This window comes from Natrix helvetica, assembly GCF_964273705.1.
Source record: "Natrix helvetica genome assembly, chromosome: 3".
In the NCBI taxonomy this organism is placed as follows: domain Eukaryota; kingdom Metazoa; phylum Chordata; class Lepidosauria; order Squamata; family Natricidae; genus Natrix; species Natrix helvetica.
This window is the reverse complement of record NC_138549.1, coordinates 91,039,576-91,056,976: the sequence shown is the minus strand read 5'-3', so window position 1 is coordinate 91,056,976 and position 17,401 is coordinate 91,039,576. Positions and strand designations below refer to the sequence as shown.

Sequence of the window (17,401 nt, the reverse complement as noted above, 5' to 3'; positions counted from 1 at the left end):
GTTCTTTAACCAGAAGTGAATCCTACTGAATTCAGTGGCATTTACTTCTAACTAGACATGTAGAGGATTGTATATGACAGGAAATGCTGATAGAAGAGTAGGCCACAGTTAGGGCTCATATTTAGGTTGCAAAAATCTAGACCAGGGGTGTCAAACCCGTGGCCTGTTGGTCAGATGTGTCACACGCTGGTCACGCCCATCCCTGGCTTAGTGAAGGGGAAAAAAGTTGTGAAACATTACGTGACGACAACTTGTCACCGCGGGTTTGATATCCTTGATCTAGACCAGTGGTTCTCAACCTGTGGGTTGAGACCCCATTGAGGGCCGAATGACCCTTTCACCGGGGTCGCCTAAGTCCATCGGAAAATACGTATTTTTGATGGTCTTAGGAACCGAGCACCAATTTTATGGTTGTGGGTCACCACAACATGAGGAACTGTATTCGCATCCTACCACATACTTCCCTGCGACCAATTCGCTCTCACAGGGAGGGACTCCTCCTGGTGCCGTCCACTAAGCAATGCCAACGGGCGGCGCCTAGGAGTAGAGCCTTCTCTGTGATGGGCCCAACCCTCTGGAATGACCTCCCCCCCGATATCAGAACCACCACCGACTTCCACTCCTTCCGACAAAAACTGAAGACTCACCTGTTCCGTCTAGCCGGCTTGGCCCATTCATAGTTTTATCTTACCTCCTGGCAGATATTTTTAATTGGGTATTTTTAGGGGTTATTTTTAAACATTGTTTTAATTGCTTTACTTTAGGTACAGTTTTTTACAGCCTCCTCTTTGAAGTTTTTAGTATTTAACTATGTTTGTATTTATTCCCATGTATTTATGTGTTTTTATCTGACTGTACACCGCCCCGAGTCCCTTTTGGGAGAGGGGGCGGTATAAAAGTTTGAAATAAAGTAAAGTAAAGTAAAGTATTAAAGGGTCGTGGCATTGGGAAGGTTGAGAACCACTGATCTAGACAATCATCAAATGGTAGCAAAGAGTTAAGCATTTTCTACATCCCTTGTTGCCATCTAATGGTTATCTGACCTTTTGTAGCCCATGTAGAATAAGGGTTTAAGGGTATTTTCCAATCAGAGAAAGCAGCACTGGAGATATTTCCAATCAAGATGGAAGGACTGGCTGTCAAGAAATATTGGACTGTTATCCAAAGTATCTAGCAGTGACCCAAATGCTTTTTTGAAGGCAGGACAGGCCACTCACCAGTCTGGCAGTGTCCATGTTTCTCTGAAGTGCTTTCTGAACTGACCAGATTTTTAGATGCCACTTCAGCAAAGTAATGCTTCAAGGATTTGATAACTATGAAGCCAGTACAAGCTGCTCTGTACAACCCAAGAAAGGTGCCTTCTTGCATGGGTCATTTCCTTTAAATCAACCTTCCCCAACCCGGTGCCCTTCAGGTGTGTTGGACTTCCACTATTACAATGCTTCCCACTTCCTAATTGTTTATCACAGTGACTGGAGCTTATTTGAGTTGAATCCCCAAATACCTAGTAAATGTCAAGAAAATTGCTCTAGTGTTATCATTAGGCAATCAAAGCCCAAAAGAATTGATTCTACTGTGCCACTAGTTTCTTATGTTTACTATAAATTGACGTTGAATCTGGGATAAATACATTTGGCATCTTTTAGAACCTGACAACCTGCTGGGTTCTAAAGGACGTATGCTAATTTTTGGCAATAGTTTAGAATAAGTATCTATGTTATGTTCTGATTCATAAGTCAGACTCCTGTCTCTGCTGGCACTTAGGAAAGATTCACACATAACTCCAGAAAAACGTAGGGACATGACAAGATTCTTTTAGCTTTTCAGTTTCACATGGAAAATGTTTCTAAGTACACTTGGTGACAGCTGGTGTTTTCTATGTCAGGGACAGGCCTTGAAAATGGAAGGGTAACCTGACAGAGTAACTACCAGCTGTCCTCGGCTGAGGGCACATTTGTAAGCATGCACGGCAGGATGCTGATAGCAGAGAGCCACCTGAGGAAAAAGTCATGTGTGAAAGTAGCCCACAGTTTTACCAATAGTGTACTAGTTCTACTGCATGTGGAGCCTAGAAAGGAAATAAGCAAAAAAAAAATGTGCTGGGAAAAAAGCTGTTTTTCCTCAGGATCACCGGATATTTGTAGTAACCTAATTAGTCAGATCTAGTTTTATACAGCAAGTGTAATAAGAATAATAGCCAGTGGTGGGATTCATTTTTTTTGCTACCGGTTCTGTGGCTGTGGCTTGGTGGGTGTGGCATGGATTGGTGGGCATGGCAGGGGAAGGTTACTGCAAAATTTCCATTCCCTCCTGATCAGCTGGGACTCGGGAGGCAGAGAATAGATGGGGGAGGGGGGGAGTTAGAGGTGGTATTTACCGATTCTCTGAACTACTCAAAATTTTCACTACCAATTCTCCAGAACTGGTCAGAACCTGCTGAATGCCACCTCTGATGATATAACATATAACCTATAACAATTCATGTAGTCAGAACAATGTTTAATGAACCAATATAACTTGTAACAGTGCAGATCATCATCTATATCTGATCATGGTTATTGGAATTTACTTCCAAGTAAATGTACAATTTTAGGATTATGGTCTGAGAGATTGAATGAGAACCCTAAAGCTACAGTTCATATTCTTCTCCAGCCATAAGATCAGTAGCTTGTCTTAGATTAGCACTCAAGTCAACCACGAACTCTCATTGCAAAAGAGGCTTATGATTGGCCTACTTTATGAACTGTAAGGACTCCTGAGATAATGTGAGCTAAGTGCTTCGAACAAACAAAATGATGATTTATGAGGTTTGACTAACTGAATAGCACACAACATTGGTTGTTGCATGGCATCGTAGTATGGCTCAATGTGTTGCATTTTACTCCTGAAGAAGAAAAACAATGGTATTTGAAGGGTGGAAAAATGAGATTTACTAATTTGGGTAGATAAGTTTAGACCTGGCAGAACAACTATGTAATTATTGTGCAAGAAACTTCAGTGTTCAGAAAAGCTCTTCCTGCTCTCATTAATCTAGCCCTGTGGTTAATGTGCTTGATTCACCATTTGGCACCATGACAGGAAGCTTTGTATTAGGGAATAACTTATTATAATAAGTAAGTTTACAAGCAGAAATAAGCCATCCCAGCTGACTGTAAGAGAAGTTGCAGAGTTTCCAAATTAATCTTAGCTCTAACCCTGAAAAGCCACAAAGCTAATTGCAGAATTGAAAGCTTTCAAAACATGTTAGGGAGCTTGATGGGAACACGTTGAAATAAACACAAACATTTAGATAAAGCCACCATTTTAATTGTATTAATTCTGCCAATTAATGATAATGGAAGAGCCGTCCAATTAGCTAAATAGCTAATAGTTTTATCAAGCAGAGGCTGGCAATTTAAAGCAAACAAATTCTTTCTAATTTTATCCCCTTGCTCACTAAGATATTTAAAGGATAATGGGGGAATCCAATAAAGGATATTGCTCAAAGAGAGCTACATTTAAATTGTCTAATGGCTTTAAGAGTTTTACCTCAATTAACAAATACTAAACCTGAGCACTTAGTGAATTCCTGTAAAAGAGACATCATTTGGCCAATTGAGGAGAGTTTAAAGAAATTTATAAATTAACATACTCTCTGCATAAGCATTATGCATTATGCTACATTATGACTGATGCTCTTCCCCCATTGGTATGTCTCCAAAGCCACCAACAAAAAGCAAATGAAAAATTACAGACTGGAGACATGGAGAGAATTTTATTTACTGAAATACTCAACAAAATGGAGAAGAGCAATTATTTATTCAAATAGTGAATTTCAGTAGGAGGTCAACCCATCCGCCATACTGGGGAAGGGACAAATTCTAGAATCTCTTTATGTTTGAACTATACTAAAGCTTTGGAAGGCTTGCAAGATCCTTTTTGGAGGATGGAATTCATTATGTAGAATAAAGCTCTTGTAATAATAATATGGAGGATAGAATATCATTAAAGCAATGCCATTGACTGCTAGTAATGGGGTGGTCTGGAATATGTCCAGTTTGATCCAGATGGATGATCAAAGTCTTCTGATCTCTTAGGGATACTCCATACATATAATTGCATCAGAGTTTCACTCCAACATATATATTTTAATAATGGGAAATGCCCAGTCAGGCAGGGAGGAAGACTCAAGCAGGGAATTACCCTTGAATTGTTGCACAGCAACAAGAGATCCAGGACTGACACCCCTCCCCCCTTAATCTCCATAGAGCCTTAATTATAGGCTTGGCAGTATGGAGAGATTCCTGTACTATAGGGGGAATACAATAAAGTAGCTAGTTTGAATTCTACACATATGAATCTGGTTGCTTGTGCCTAACATTTATTGGGGGGGGGGGGAGGGAGGAAACTTCAGAAACAGTTAGATGGGAATGAATGAATCACTGTCTTTCAACCAACTAGAGTCCCCCCTTTTAAAAAATTCAACAGGATTTTGCCCTTCCTTCCTTCCCTCTTCCTTCCCCTCTCTGGATTGCATTGTTCATTAAATAAATGTTTCAAATCCCTTGAATTCATCAGCATCAGGTATTCAAATGTTAACATCCTAGGCCAGGGGTCGGCAAACTTAAACACTCAAAGAGCCATTTGGACCCGTTTCCCACAGAAAAGAAAATACCGGGAGCCACAAAGATCCTAACCGGAAGCCCCCTGTTCAATTCTGGAGCTGACCGGAAGTTCAATTCCCCCACCATAGAGTCTCCTCCTAGCGCGGCATACTTTTTCCTCTACCTGTCATAACCAAAAGCCCTATCAATTGTGGAGATGACTGGAAAACCCTCCCCTTGCCATATAGTCTTCTCCTGGCGCACTGCGCTTCTCCCCCCACCCCCGGAAGGTCCTCTCAAAATTGTGGCATCGACCGGTGACGGAGCCCCAGCAGAGGGAGGAAAGAGCCACATGTGGCTCCAGAGCCCTAGATTGCTGACCCCTGTCTAGGCCTACACATTTTATTGCTGTACTATTAATGTATATGAAATAAAGACAGCAATATCTTAAAAGTAATGCATGCCTTGAATCTGTCAAAGAATAATCTTCTATACCACTGTTAACATTTTCTCTTTCCACTTTAAAATAGATAGGATCTTTGCCAACCGCTTCTTTAGATGGGAGTGCTGTGGGCCAATATTTTACAAGAGGATCTATAAAGAGGGTAATTTGAAAGCTGTGGTTGTTCTCATTCTTTGTGTCATTGATAGATACAGGTAGATGATTAATCTTTGGCAAAGCAGTGGTATTTTCCTTGTTTAATATATGTGTGAGGATATTTGGCTATATAGGTATTGTTTTCTTTCTTACAGGATTCTTAATAAAGCTATCAGAATAATTTATAACTTAACACAGTTTATTATATGTTTCAGACAATGGCACTCTCACAATTTCCATTTTGTTTCCTTCTCCACCCTTGTCCTAAATTCCTTCTCTTTCTGTCTTCCTGCAGTATCTCCTGGGACATACTAAAGTTGCTTTCTCTGATGTCATTGTGCTTTTCTATTACAGGTCCAGCTAATGTCTCTTCTACAGAGGAAGGCATCAGTGGTTGATTTCAGAACAATGGATGATAAGGAGAAAAAAATCCCGGCCGCCTGCATCTGCCCTGGATTGGGAATAGCAGCAATACGTCCTTGAGACTAAAGACGAATGTTTTTTCTCAAAACTTCTGCCTTTGTTTCAGAGTGAAAGGACAACAGTGGAATGGAAGAATGGCTGGAGAAACTCTGATTATAAAAACATTTCATTAATTCATTCATACATCAGCTTATGCCATTTGATTTTAATTCCTTAGAATTTCAGGTTGCACCTCTGACTACATTTGAGCATCAATTCAGCCTGGCTTCTCTTCTCCTTGTTATCTGGCCTCTTACCTCTTTGAGCCACATTTGATTTCTTCAGCTTCTGATTTCACCTGTTTTCTTAGTGAGATTTTGAGTTTCACCTAATGCACACCAGATGGCAATGCATCCAACTGCCCATTTGACTTTGGAGGAATCCAAGAGAGACACTTGGGTTTCAGGCAAAACAATTTCCAAGTTGTTTGATTATAGAAGCTCTGGTTTTCCAAGGTGAAATTGATAGAAGCATTCCCAATATAAAAAGTGTGATTCCTCCTTAGAAATGAGAATTCCTTAGAAGTTGAGTCTTCTTCAATTTCTTCTTGGAGCTACGTAGATAAAAATAACTTACCACAAAGTACATAGGCAACTAAAGCAGAGAATAAACATTCATTCATCTAGCTGAATTTATGATTATGCTAGACCATGGATAATTTATTATTGTTTTTTTTTAAAAAAAACACACAATTTTTTATTGTTTTTACAGAAAATTCTAGGAAAGGGGATAATGGGTGCAATTACAAATTTTGACAGCTACATTATGCAGGAAATGGCACTCCTCTCAATTCTCATAACTTTCACTTATTAATACATTATATAATTACTACTTAGCAATATTTTGACAGCATATTTTTACCTTATATCTTCAAGTAATTTCAATCTATTTTACATCAAACAGAAAAAATTCCCTGTGTTAGCAATTGCATTATTTTTCTAATTCATTTTTGTGATCTAAGTTTTCTCAGTGTTGCCTCTTCTCCCCCCACCGGCAAGGCTCTGGCACCTCCCGTGTCTTGTGTATCCCGTGTGATGTCATCGGTTTTATCTAGGAGCACTTTGTTTTTTTCCATGAAGGCCTCAGCCTCCATAGTTGTATTAATTCTAACTCTAGTGTCCTCCCAGAATATCAGCATACCTTCTGGGAGAAGCCATCTAAACCAAATCCCTTTCTGGTATAATTTCTTCGCTAAAAGCGAAAAAATTTTTCTTCTATCTCTAACTTTCTTTGGGATTTGTTTCAGGATGACTATCTCTCTATCCTTGTATTTTAACACTTGCCCCCTTTGTGCACTCAGAATCTCATCTCTTGTAGTCTTTCTAAGAAATTTAATGTGAACCTCCCTTGGAACATTGTGTGTTCTAGCGTAGGCTGAATTGACTCTATAGACCAGGTCAAGGTCCCATCCCATCTGTTGTCTGTCTTTTTTAATATATTCAGCCAATAACTTTGTCATAATTTCCCTCAAATCTTCATCATCAGCCTCAATTACATTTTGAAATCTAAGAAAAAAAGACATCCTTTCAAACTCCATTTTTATCTGATGGTTCTCAAGTTCTTGGTTTCCTCTCTGGACCTCCCTCACCTCCCCCCTCATCCCGGCCGTCCCCTCCTCCAAAACCTCCAGTCTTTGCATATTTTGAGCCGTTCGGTTTTGATTTTCTCTGAGCTGTTCGTTCATTTCTTTCAGTTGGTTCTTCAGTTCCTCCTGCCCCTTTAAGATCTTTTGGAGCATCTGTTGAGTTAAGTCCTCCTCCGGGGCCTTGAGCTGCAACAGGGATGTTAATGTCTGTTGCCCACTGAGGCTGGACGTTGAAGATGTAGGAGCAGAACCGGCAAAGCCTGGTTTCCCAGGTGGTGGTCTTTTCGGTGCCTTTTTAATAGAGAAAGCTCAGAGATGTCTGTGTCCATACAGTAAGAAAGCAGCTGACAAAGTTGATAGCCAAGAGAGATCACAAGGCAGGCAGTCCAGACAGATAAAGACCTTTTCTATAGATCAAATCCAAACAATAAAGTCCATTGATCCAAGTCCAGGATATAGTATATCAAGAGATATCTCTGGGTGTCACGGAGACAAAGACAAAATGCCAGCAGTTTCTGTGGGTGGAGTCAAATTTCAAAGTACATGAAGACAACGGAAGTGTGCCATCTTGCCTTGCTAGCACCGGGATCAGAAGGCAGCAAACCAAAAGTTTTTTAAGTTTTCAAAAAAGTCAGATCATCACCTCATTTCCACAATTGCAACAAAGTATTTATCTGCTGTTTGCTATGAGTGTGATTTCATTCCAAAGCTCCCCTCCTCCTCCTCCGGGGGCAGAGAGCAGTTTAAAGCCGCTTTTCCAAGGGGGGGGGGAGAAATCCCCCTCCCTCCAGTCACACTTCCCAGGAGCAAATAGAGTACTTTAAAAAGCTGGCAATCCTTTTTTTTTGCAGTCAGAAAAGGGAACCGGGGGGGGGGATTTCACCTCACCACATTGCAGCTGCAGCCTTCCAATCGTCGATTTCGCCCAGCTGCCTTGACGCGAAAGCGCGGACGAGCATAAGAGCTCCCCGCACCTCCCCTTTTGCCTCCTGGTGCCTAGGACAATGCAGGGAGCCCCCCCGCAGCAGCCGCGGACACAGAGGACCCCCCGCTAGCCACCCCCTCGGCAGGGGCCCCTACGAGGCTCCCTGTGCCCCCCCAATCAGGGGGGAGCCCACCAAGAGCGCGCGGGGCGAGCGAAGCACGCCCGTCGCGATCCACAGCCGGAACCGGAACCAATTTATTATTGTTTTTAAGCAGTTTTGGTTGGGGTCATACTAGATGTATGTTATCCTTTAGAAATGATGGCTGAGTTCAATCATTGTGCTAAGCCAAAAGCTAGCCACTTTGACAGTGTGATTTGCAACCCAAGAACTTTCATTCTATATCTTTAAAACTAACTGGCTTTTGCATAATACAAATTTTTTTTTAAAAAAAACTCAGATATGGGCATTTATAAAAAGAACCAAAAAGCCAAGATAGAATTAAATAGCTTTTATGACAACAGTTTAATATCCTGAAGTGAACAAGACAAGGTTGCCCTTTTTTCCTCTTTATTTTTTACTGGCATTAGACCCATTAGCAATGAAAACATGTCAGGAAAAAAAAATCCAAGGAGTTAAATTAGCAACTCAAGAACATAAACTAAAATTATAGTCTGATGATGAGATTTACAGTTACCCAGCAGGATTTCTTAATGTTGTTCAGGGAATATGTACTACAACATGGCTTTATATCAGGTTATTTTGATATTTAAATTATTTAGATTAGATTAATAAAGAAAAAAGTAAATTGTTGATATGGAATTTGGCCGAGGAAGGAAAGCCATACATATTTTTGGAATTTAACATGACTATAACAGGAGAAATATCTAGGAATTTGCATGAGAACAATTAATTGGGATTTATGTAAAAACTACTTGGAAAAGGGTAACAACAAATGGGAAAAAATTGTCTTGGCTAGGTAAAACTACAACAGTTAAAATTAGTATTTTACTAAGATTTAATTTTCTTGCTCAAATGAGTACATACTGATATCGGTATTAAATGATGAGTACAAACAAATAATGAATAACTTATGTCCTGATAAAATATGGACCTAAAGTTTGCATGAGCCACATTTCTGAAACAATTTTGGATACAACAGCTGAAGAGAGATTTTATGAATGGCACAATAAGGAAAAAGAAGGAGAAAAGATTTGAAAGACTTATAAACTCTGGGCAAAAAGCTTAACTAAGAGTAGATGCAAGAAAGTTTAAAACAGATAAAGGAGATAGTTCTTTTGAAGGATTTTTAAAAAAATAAATTGGAATTAAAATAGACAAGCAAAGAAGATGGTGGGAGGTTTTTGTTTTTTTTTGTATACTGTTAAAGACTGCAGAATATTGGTGGATTTTTAAAGATAAAGGTAATATGAGTCAGGCTAGGATTCTGACCGTAACTATGGAGGTGCTGGTTGTGAAGCTTATTGTAACTACAAAGTGCCCTTTGAGAAGTGAAAATAAATAAAATATTAAAAAGTACAGAAAACCTCAGAAGAGAGCTCAAATAGTATAAATACCTTGATAATGGCAGAGTTAGCATCTATCAAGAGTTGTTGCACATTAAGTGTACTTAACTCTATCTGAATGCTGAAGTGGAATCACCTCTCAGCAATTTTCCAGTTCTATATTTTGCGGTGTTCTAGATTATAAATAAATTTCTCTATTATATTTTACTAAATAGAAGACTGGAACTTGATTGAATTCAACCCCCACGCCACCCAAATCACATTTGTACAACAAGTGAATGGGAACAATTATATAACTTCTTTAACAAAACATTTTCAATGGTCGAAGTAAATAGAAAAGAAACAAAGATGCTGTGATGTATGAAAACCTCTGTTTTATGCAACTCTGAAGTGTTCCATTTTACCTACATCAAAACAAGACCAAAACCCTTCCAGAAGAACAAATTACTGGTACGTCTGGAAAAGTTAGACGTGGAAAATGGATGGATCTTTACAAATTCAGCAATTGTTTTATGGTGGCAAATGCAGCTCTTGCTTTTGCTGTTATTTTAAATAACTCTACGTGAAAGCAATACCGTCTTTTATAAATACTTAGCATGTAAGGTAATTCAATCTGTTTTTGTTTTTTGTATTTTAATCGCCCATATCTTTTTTGCCCAAGGTTTGTAGGAAACACTTGGGGCCTGTGAAGGATTGTATTGGAATTCCACAGGGAGATAATAATAAAAAAAAACCTTCTGGACTAAGGATGCACATTTGCCAAGAATATTCCCCAAGGACAATATTTGCCAGCCACAAGAAAGTATCAAAAACAACCACAGTAAAGTTTTAATAACAGTTAAAATAACAGCATTAAAATCAGATTGTTAATATCTTTTAAACCAAGGATGTAATGAAAATAAATGGAGGTCAAAAGACAGAATATCAATTCTAGGCAGACAGGTGGTTGTCATACTACCAAGTCTTTACTTATCTAAGATTAGGTATAAAGCATCCCCAAATCTCTTCTTGCAAAAGATGATTTTTTTAAAAAGTTATTTTTAAATGAACTTAACCCATTCTGCTTCACAGTATAGGTGTATAGATTAACAAGACAGCATGATTTTCTCCAAGGTTAAGACAAGATAATGAAGCACATCATAAAATGGTAAACTTCTGAATTTCTTTACTTATTGATTTTGGTAAAATTTTAAAGCTATAATATTAGGGTTTCTTTTATTTATCGAAGTATGAGTTGATCCATTTTATCCACCAATGCTACTAGCTTTCTAATAGTTGTAAATAACAAGTTCCGTCATTTTGATTCCTCCACTGTAGATAGGCCAAAATGTTTCATATTTGTATGTATAATAATCTCACTGTAATTATGTACAAAACACTTTTTTCAAGATGTTTGTCCATAAGACCCTCGGTGGTGCAGTGGTTAGAGTGAAGTATCACAGGATACTTCAGCTGACTGCCAGCTGACTGCAATTTGGCAGTTCAAATCCCACCAGGCTCAAGGTTAACTCAGCCTTCCATCCTGTTGAGATCTGTAAAATGAGGACCCAGATTGTTGGGGACAATATGCTCACTCTGAAAACCGCTTAGAGAGGGCTGTAAAAGCACTGTGAAGCAGAATATAAGTCAAAGTGCTAAGGCTACCATCCTGACTCTTTTAAATCGTCTGAATAAACTCTTAATCCCCACTGTAACTGTAGGGGATTATTAGATGCCAAGATACCTCATATATGATAATTACTTTCAAAATTATTGCTGGTAGTTTTGGGCAGAACTCATCTGCCAAATGCTTTTGTCTCTCTGAGAACTTTTACAAGTCCTATACACGTAGTCCAGATAAGATTTCTTAAACTATACATGAATGCTATTTCTAATCATTTTTCAGAAAAATAATAAGCATGTCAAATGAGAAGGAAAGAACATGAGTCACTGCTTTTGCCACACAAGATACACCTTTTTTGTATCTTAGATGGTACGAAGAATTATGTTTTCAGAAAAAAATATGTGCCTTTTCAGATCCTCTAACTCAAAATTGTAAAACAAGTAATGTATGAAAGGAAGGTTCTTGTTATTTTTCTAGCTGTACAGAAGCATTTGTATAATATGTTCTGGTTGTGTTACTCATGTTGAAAAAATAAATAGTTTTGCTTTCTGAATGCTATTGAAGTGCCCCTAAAGACACTTGAATCAACTTCCCAAGTTGGAGAGACTTTTAAGGATTTGCATTCAATCACAACATTTTTGAGGACAAGAGCGGTTCTTGAATTAATCTGTGGTCCTAATTCTTTCTCCATACAAACACACATTGGATTTTCTGCCAATAATTCTCCTCCACCTCCTCTTCCTCCTCCATCTTCCTGCTATCTCTTACTTTTAATCTTGGTCAAAAACAGTTTTTTGGTGGAATTCTAATGTTAAAGCAAAAGTCCACCCAGTTTTTCCATATCCAGGTATCCTATGGTTCACTGCCAAAGACTTAACTCAAAGTTTTTGCTATGGCGGTAGTTGTTATCGCTGATTATAATAATAATAATACAATTATTCCAGTTATTTTTATTTTTCTACAAGAATTCACATCACAAAATGTGCATATTGCTAGATTAAGATGAGATTAATGAGCCAGATGGGAATTTGTATTAGTTCAACTAGTTCAATACTTTTGTTACAATATCTTATCCGCACTAAAAAAGAAAAATAGACAACTGTTTCTTTTTACCTAAGCATACTTACTTCTTTAATATTTGTTATGGGGTTTTAGCTTCTAAGTGAGACCTAAGATATGAGTCTCCGGAACGTATGTTCCAAAGAAAAATTGGTCTCCTCTTTCCCCTAATATTCATTTTTTTTGCCAGATAAGACCATTTCCTTGAACTGTAGTGAGGTTTAGTTTTTAGAAGACTTGTAATCAATAGCATCTTCAAGCATTGTCATCTTCCTTTAGTGTTTCATCAAGCTGCTCTTGTTTCACAAGCTAGTACTTTCTCTCAAACTTAATCACAGCCCTATTAATTCCAACCTATTAACTTAGAATTATAACTCAATAGAACGTTTTTAATGAGTGGGGATGGGACGATGGGAAGGAAAATTGAATATGAACATATATACATTATGAGGCTAAGTAGAAAGTTGTCTACTTGTGCTAAAGTCTTGGAAATTAAGTAATGAAGTGATCAAAATTTTGCTTTGTTTGTAAAGTTGGGTGTGGTTTAAATTATGACATGATAAGCATACGTCCTCTTGATATGGGAGATATTTAAGTAATCATTCTATGTCTACTAACTGCATTTTGGTAAGAAGGCTTCATTTACAATATGGACAGAAATATTTATTATAGTAATTAGCATTTAAACTGTTTATGATTATCCCAACAATTGCTCAGAGTGTAAATCCCTGTGTAAGCTTAATTCCTCTCCAAATGAGTATTGGCAATGACAATAACTGCCTGACACACCCAGAACATTATTACTCAATTGCATATATCCTGTTGTAACTAATTATATAATAATTAGTTTTCAAGAACACATTAACTTTTTCTCTGGCATGCTCTTACCCTTCCCCACCTGGTTGCAAAAAAACCTACAGCAAATCAAGTATATAGTGAGTACTGGTGCCAAGTCTGCCTTCAGGTTTAATATATTTTAATAAAACATTGCATACTCTCCATATATTTAAATAGATTCCTGGCATGATCTTCTTTCTGGTTTTATGCCTATAAAACCCACTCACTCACTCACTACACATTATTGAAACTGATCTAGAAAGAAAACTTAATAGCTGCATCATTGCAAATTTAATGCTAGAGATCAAAATCTGTGATTCTGTAGAAGGAATGGCTGAGCCTTGCAGTGGAGTCAAGAGAGGAATCAGCCTGGAGTCGTCGTGATTTAAGTTCAATCCCTCTTGAATTCTGTTAACTCTTGTCTAGTGCCAATTTAGTGCTGACTGACAGGTGACTAAATTCTTGTGTATAGGCATAGGCAATAAATCAGCTTAACTGGAACTTGCTGTGTGGTCCTGATTTGCAAGTTCTGGTTTCGAAACATCCAATTGAAAGAGTGTCCAAAATTTTAGTACAAAAGTTTGAAAAATGAACTCGTACATAAGTCTGGTTATTTTTGCCTCTACTGCACTCCTACAGCAACACTGAAGCCCTAGCAAAAATACTGTGTCAGAAATACAGTACAGTAGATACTATACTTTAAGATGAGCAAGTTGAGTGGAAAATGCTCTGGACTTCTCTTTTGTGAAAAGGTACCCTGTTTCCCTGGAAATAAGACCTCCCCAGATAATAAACCCAATTGGGCTTTTGAGTGCATGCATTAAAGCCCTCCCCGAAAATATTGCAACACAGCAGCAGCCATGAGGTGACCACACCCGCCGCCTCCTGCACCTCAAAAATAATAAGACTTCCCCGAAAATAAGGCCAGGTGCTTATTTGGGAGGGTCAAAAGAAAATAGGACCCTGTCTTATTTTCGGGGAAACACGGTATAGAGATGCCTATCCTACAATTTTTAGCTGCCAAAGTCTGAAATAGACAAGAAGGTACTAACTTACCCAACCAATCTGTTATTACTTCTTTTTTAAAATGTGCATTTGTAGAGGCTGTCGAATAAGGATAGGAATTTTGCCTAACTGAATATATACATATAAGTCTCTTCAAGTGTCCCTTTGAGAGACAAAAATCAAAGCAATGGAATGGAAGTATTTCGTAAGATTATATCAAAGGGCGCATATATGAATACATTTCATTATGAGCTTGTTTTCAAAAGACTGTTCACATGGAAGAGTTAGTAATCTGAGTCTCTCATACAGCCCTTTCATTACAAAGCTAAATTTCTTTTCTCTTCTTTTAGAGAGAAAAGGTAAATTTGGTTCAAATAAATCTGGAATTATGATCCCCCCCTTCTTCTGTCCAATTGTATCCAATTCTCTGAGAATGCCTGGATAAATCTTTGAAGTTTTCTTGGAAAATTTTTCAAAAGTGTTTTGTTGGTGCAGGCTGAAAAAAAAGGACCTGCCCAAGGTCATACAGCTAAGGCAAGACTAGAACTCACAGTCTCTCAGTTTATAGCCTGATGCCTTAACCACTATACCAAACTGGCTCTAGATATATACATATATTGCTTGCTCTATTAGTGTAATTCAAACCAGAGGCTTTGAATAAATATTCCAGTTGAACTAATCTGTGTTTTAAAATGTAGAAAATTTATCCTGCAGGATCCAAATAACTGAAGAGGGACAGAATAGTCTTCTTTCTTTTCTAAAAAAAAAATCAAACTACTGAAGTTTGTGCTGTAAGGACTGTAGTTGTAGATCCTGCTTCCTAACCTGGTGCCCTCCCTATATTAGATTTTCCTAGCTAGCATGACCTAGGAACGGAATTGTTATCTGGAGGGCAGCTTTTTGAAAGAAAAAAAAAGATTTTAAATAGGGTCACTGGTTTAGTCCAGACACCTCTTATTTTGCTCTACCTACTTTATCTTCCAAGTCAGAAAAGACCAAATTCCTTTAATCTACTTTGACTTTAAATGAAAAGAAAAACAAACAGAAAAAAAAATTGCACCTGGCTTGACAAAAGTGACTCACTTGCTTGACGTGATTTCAAGCGGCTGGGATATTAAAACCCTGAAAAAGGGAGTTTATAATGGAAATGCTGACAGACTATTAACTATAGCATCACTGCTCTAATAAATGGAATGGGCTGTCATAATCTCTAGTTCATAAATATGCAAATACAAGTCAGAGGATTTGCTCCAAAGGATGTCTCTATAATTTTAACTGACCTTTACTGATACTAAATGAGCCTGTTGCTTCTGGTTTCACGTTTTAAATACAAAGCACTGCCTATTTTGCTTCCAGGATGAGATCCTGTTTTTTCCTGGAAAGTGTATCAGCAATGCATGTCTACTTTCTTCAGTGGAAGCAAAGCAGAGCTCAAATGTCAACACAAGGTTAAAAGTCCCATTTGCTGAGCAAAAACCATCTTGGCTGCAAGCGATTTTGGGTTGATACACATCCATATTCACACCAAAAATGTTTGCTGAATTAATTACTCTCTTCTACCTCTCTCTCGTTCTCCCTCTCCCTCCCTCCCTCTCTCTCTCTCTTTTGAAGGGGAGATTTCAAATGCCTCTTTTCCATGCATGTGTCAAAGACCTGACTGACCTGCCAAAATTCAGTCAGTCACTCAGTGATAAACAGCCCATCAACACAATAATATCGACTCTGAATATTTTCCTGCTTTGGGCCAAATGGAGGTAAATCCAATGACTTAATATTTAATAACCTAAATGCAATTTGCTTAGAGTCTTTCATTGCATAGAAGAGAATTGGATGGCTAGCAGTTTTTTTTTAGATTCAATCCTCCCTCCCTCCCTCCCTTTAATTATTTTAAGCTATTCATCTTGGTATCTGGTCCTCTGATGCTTCGCCAAATTGCCAGCAGGGGAAAGATCTGTCCAATCCTGAAGCTAAATGAGTCACTGAGAATCAATCTGTTTCGTTTCTCTTGCTACGGTAGGATTCCGCTGTCCTGGTCTCATTCGGCTTCATTCAGAAAGAAGGCTTCAGCGTTGGACATTGCCGCCTCCTGTTTCTCCATCCTGGCTCTGTTCGTCACAGCTGTTCATGGATTCCAACTGGCTGGACACAAAACCACAGATGCTCTGGTGTCAATGCTAGGCAGTTCTTGCTCTGATGGAAAATGAAGACATCCGAGCTTTTTCAAGGTTACCAGTGCAGTGGTTTATCAGGCATCTGAAGAAAAAGGAACAACAGGGACAAATTGTTTAGCTGGTTTTTCAGCTGCGGACTCGCCCCCTCCCCCAATTTTGTTCCCAAATCCCCAAACATTCTCCACAAGGGAATACTGTATTTTTCAGAGTAGAAGATGCACCAAGATTTTGAAGAGGCAAAGTAAAACAACAAGTGTTTGCACTCTGCAGACCTCCCCAAAACAGCCCGTTTTTTGTCAAAAAAGGGCATGAGTAGCCTTTAGGAGGCTTGTAGAGAGAGTGCTCCTGGGGGCTGGGCAAAAACGAACATAAAAACGGCTCGTTTTTCACTCATTTTTGCCCTCCCCAACCCCCAGGAGCACTCTGGAAGCCTCCTAAAGGCTATGCACGGCTATTTTTGCAAAGGGGGCGAGGTTTCGGGAGGCCCAAAATGCTGTATTCAGTGTGTAAGATGCACCCAGATTTTCACCCTCTTTTGTGAGGGAAAAAGGTGCGTCTTATACTCCGAAAAATATATAGTAGCCCCCAGATAAGTGTGGTGAAGAATTTTCATCTTTCTCTCCATTACTCTGTAAGCTCCGACCTGTCAGATGCATTCATATACTTAAAAGGAAAGTGGTTTATATAATCCTGAAAGGGGAACGTAAAGGTTTTTGCAGTGCCTGCTAAAAAAAATGCTAAGAAGCAAGTATTTCATATTTCCTTTCTTTCTTCAGAGCCATGATTCAATTACATAAAACTATGTGCATTGCTCTTAAGAACTTCATGTAAGATTAAGATAACTGGTATTTTCATGGTAAATGATTAAATTAGCAGACACTGTTTTATCTTGAACTTTGCCATCGAGGCTGACATTTTTGCACAATTTACTCCTAGACACTGGTAATCTAAATTGCTCTGCGTCTCTCATTTTTTCAAAGCATTTGAACAACTAAAGAGCCCTTCTGCCTCAGTCTGATTTGTAAGAGGGCAAGTCTTGACACACTTTC

At 38.5% G+C, this 17,401-nt stretch overlaps 1 protein-coding gene across 3 annotated transcripts in view; it reads right to left on the bottom strand.

Annotated features, from left to right (window-relative positions):
• Nucleotides 1–10,276: 10,276 nt before the first annotated feature.
• The window catches only part of LOC309388724 (uncharacterized protein), a 310,737-nt gene continuing 303,612 nt past the window's right edge, over nucleotides 10,277–17,401 (bottom strand). For all 3 annotated transcript variants that reach the window (XM_081946306.1, XM_081946304.1, XM_081946305.1), the window contains one exon: nucleotides 10,277–16,434. In XM_081946306.1, the coding sequence (XP_081802432.1) occupies nucleotides 16,356–16,434 (79 nt within the window). In that variant the 3' untranslated portion in view covers nucleotides 10,277–16,355. The remainder of the gene's footprint in view (nucleotides 16,435–17,401) is intronic.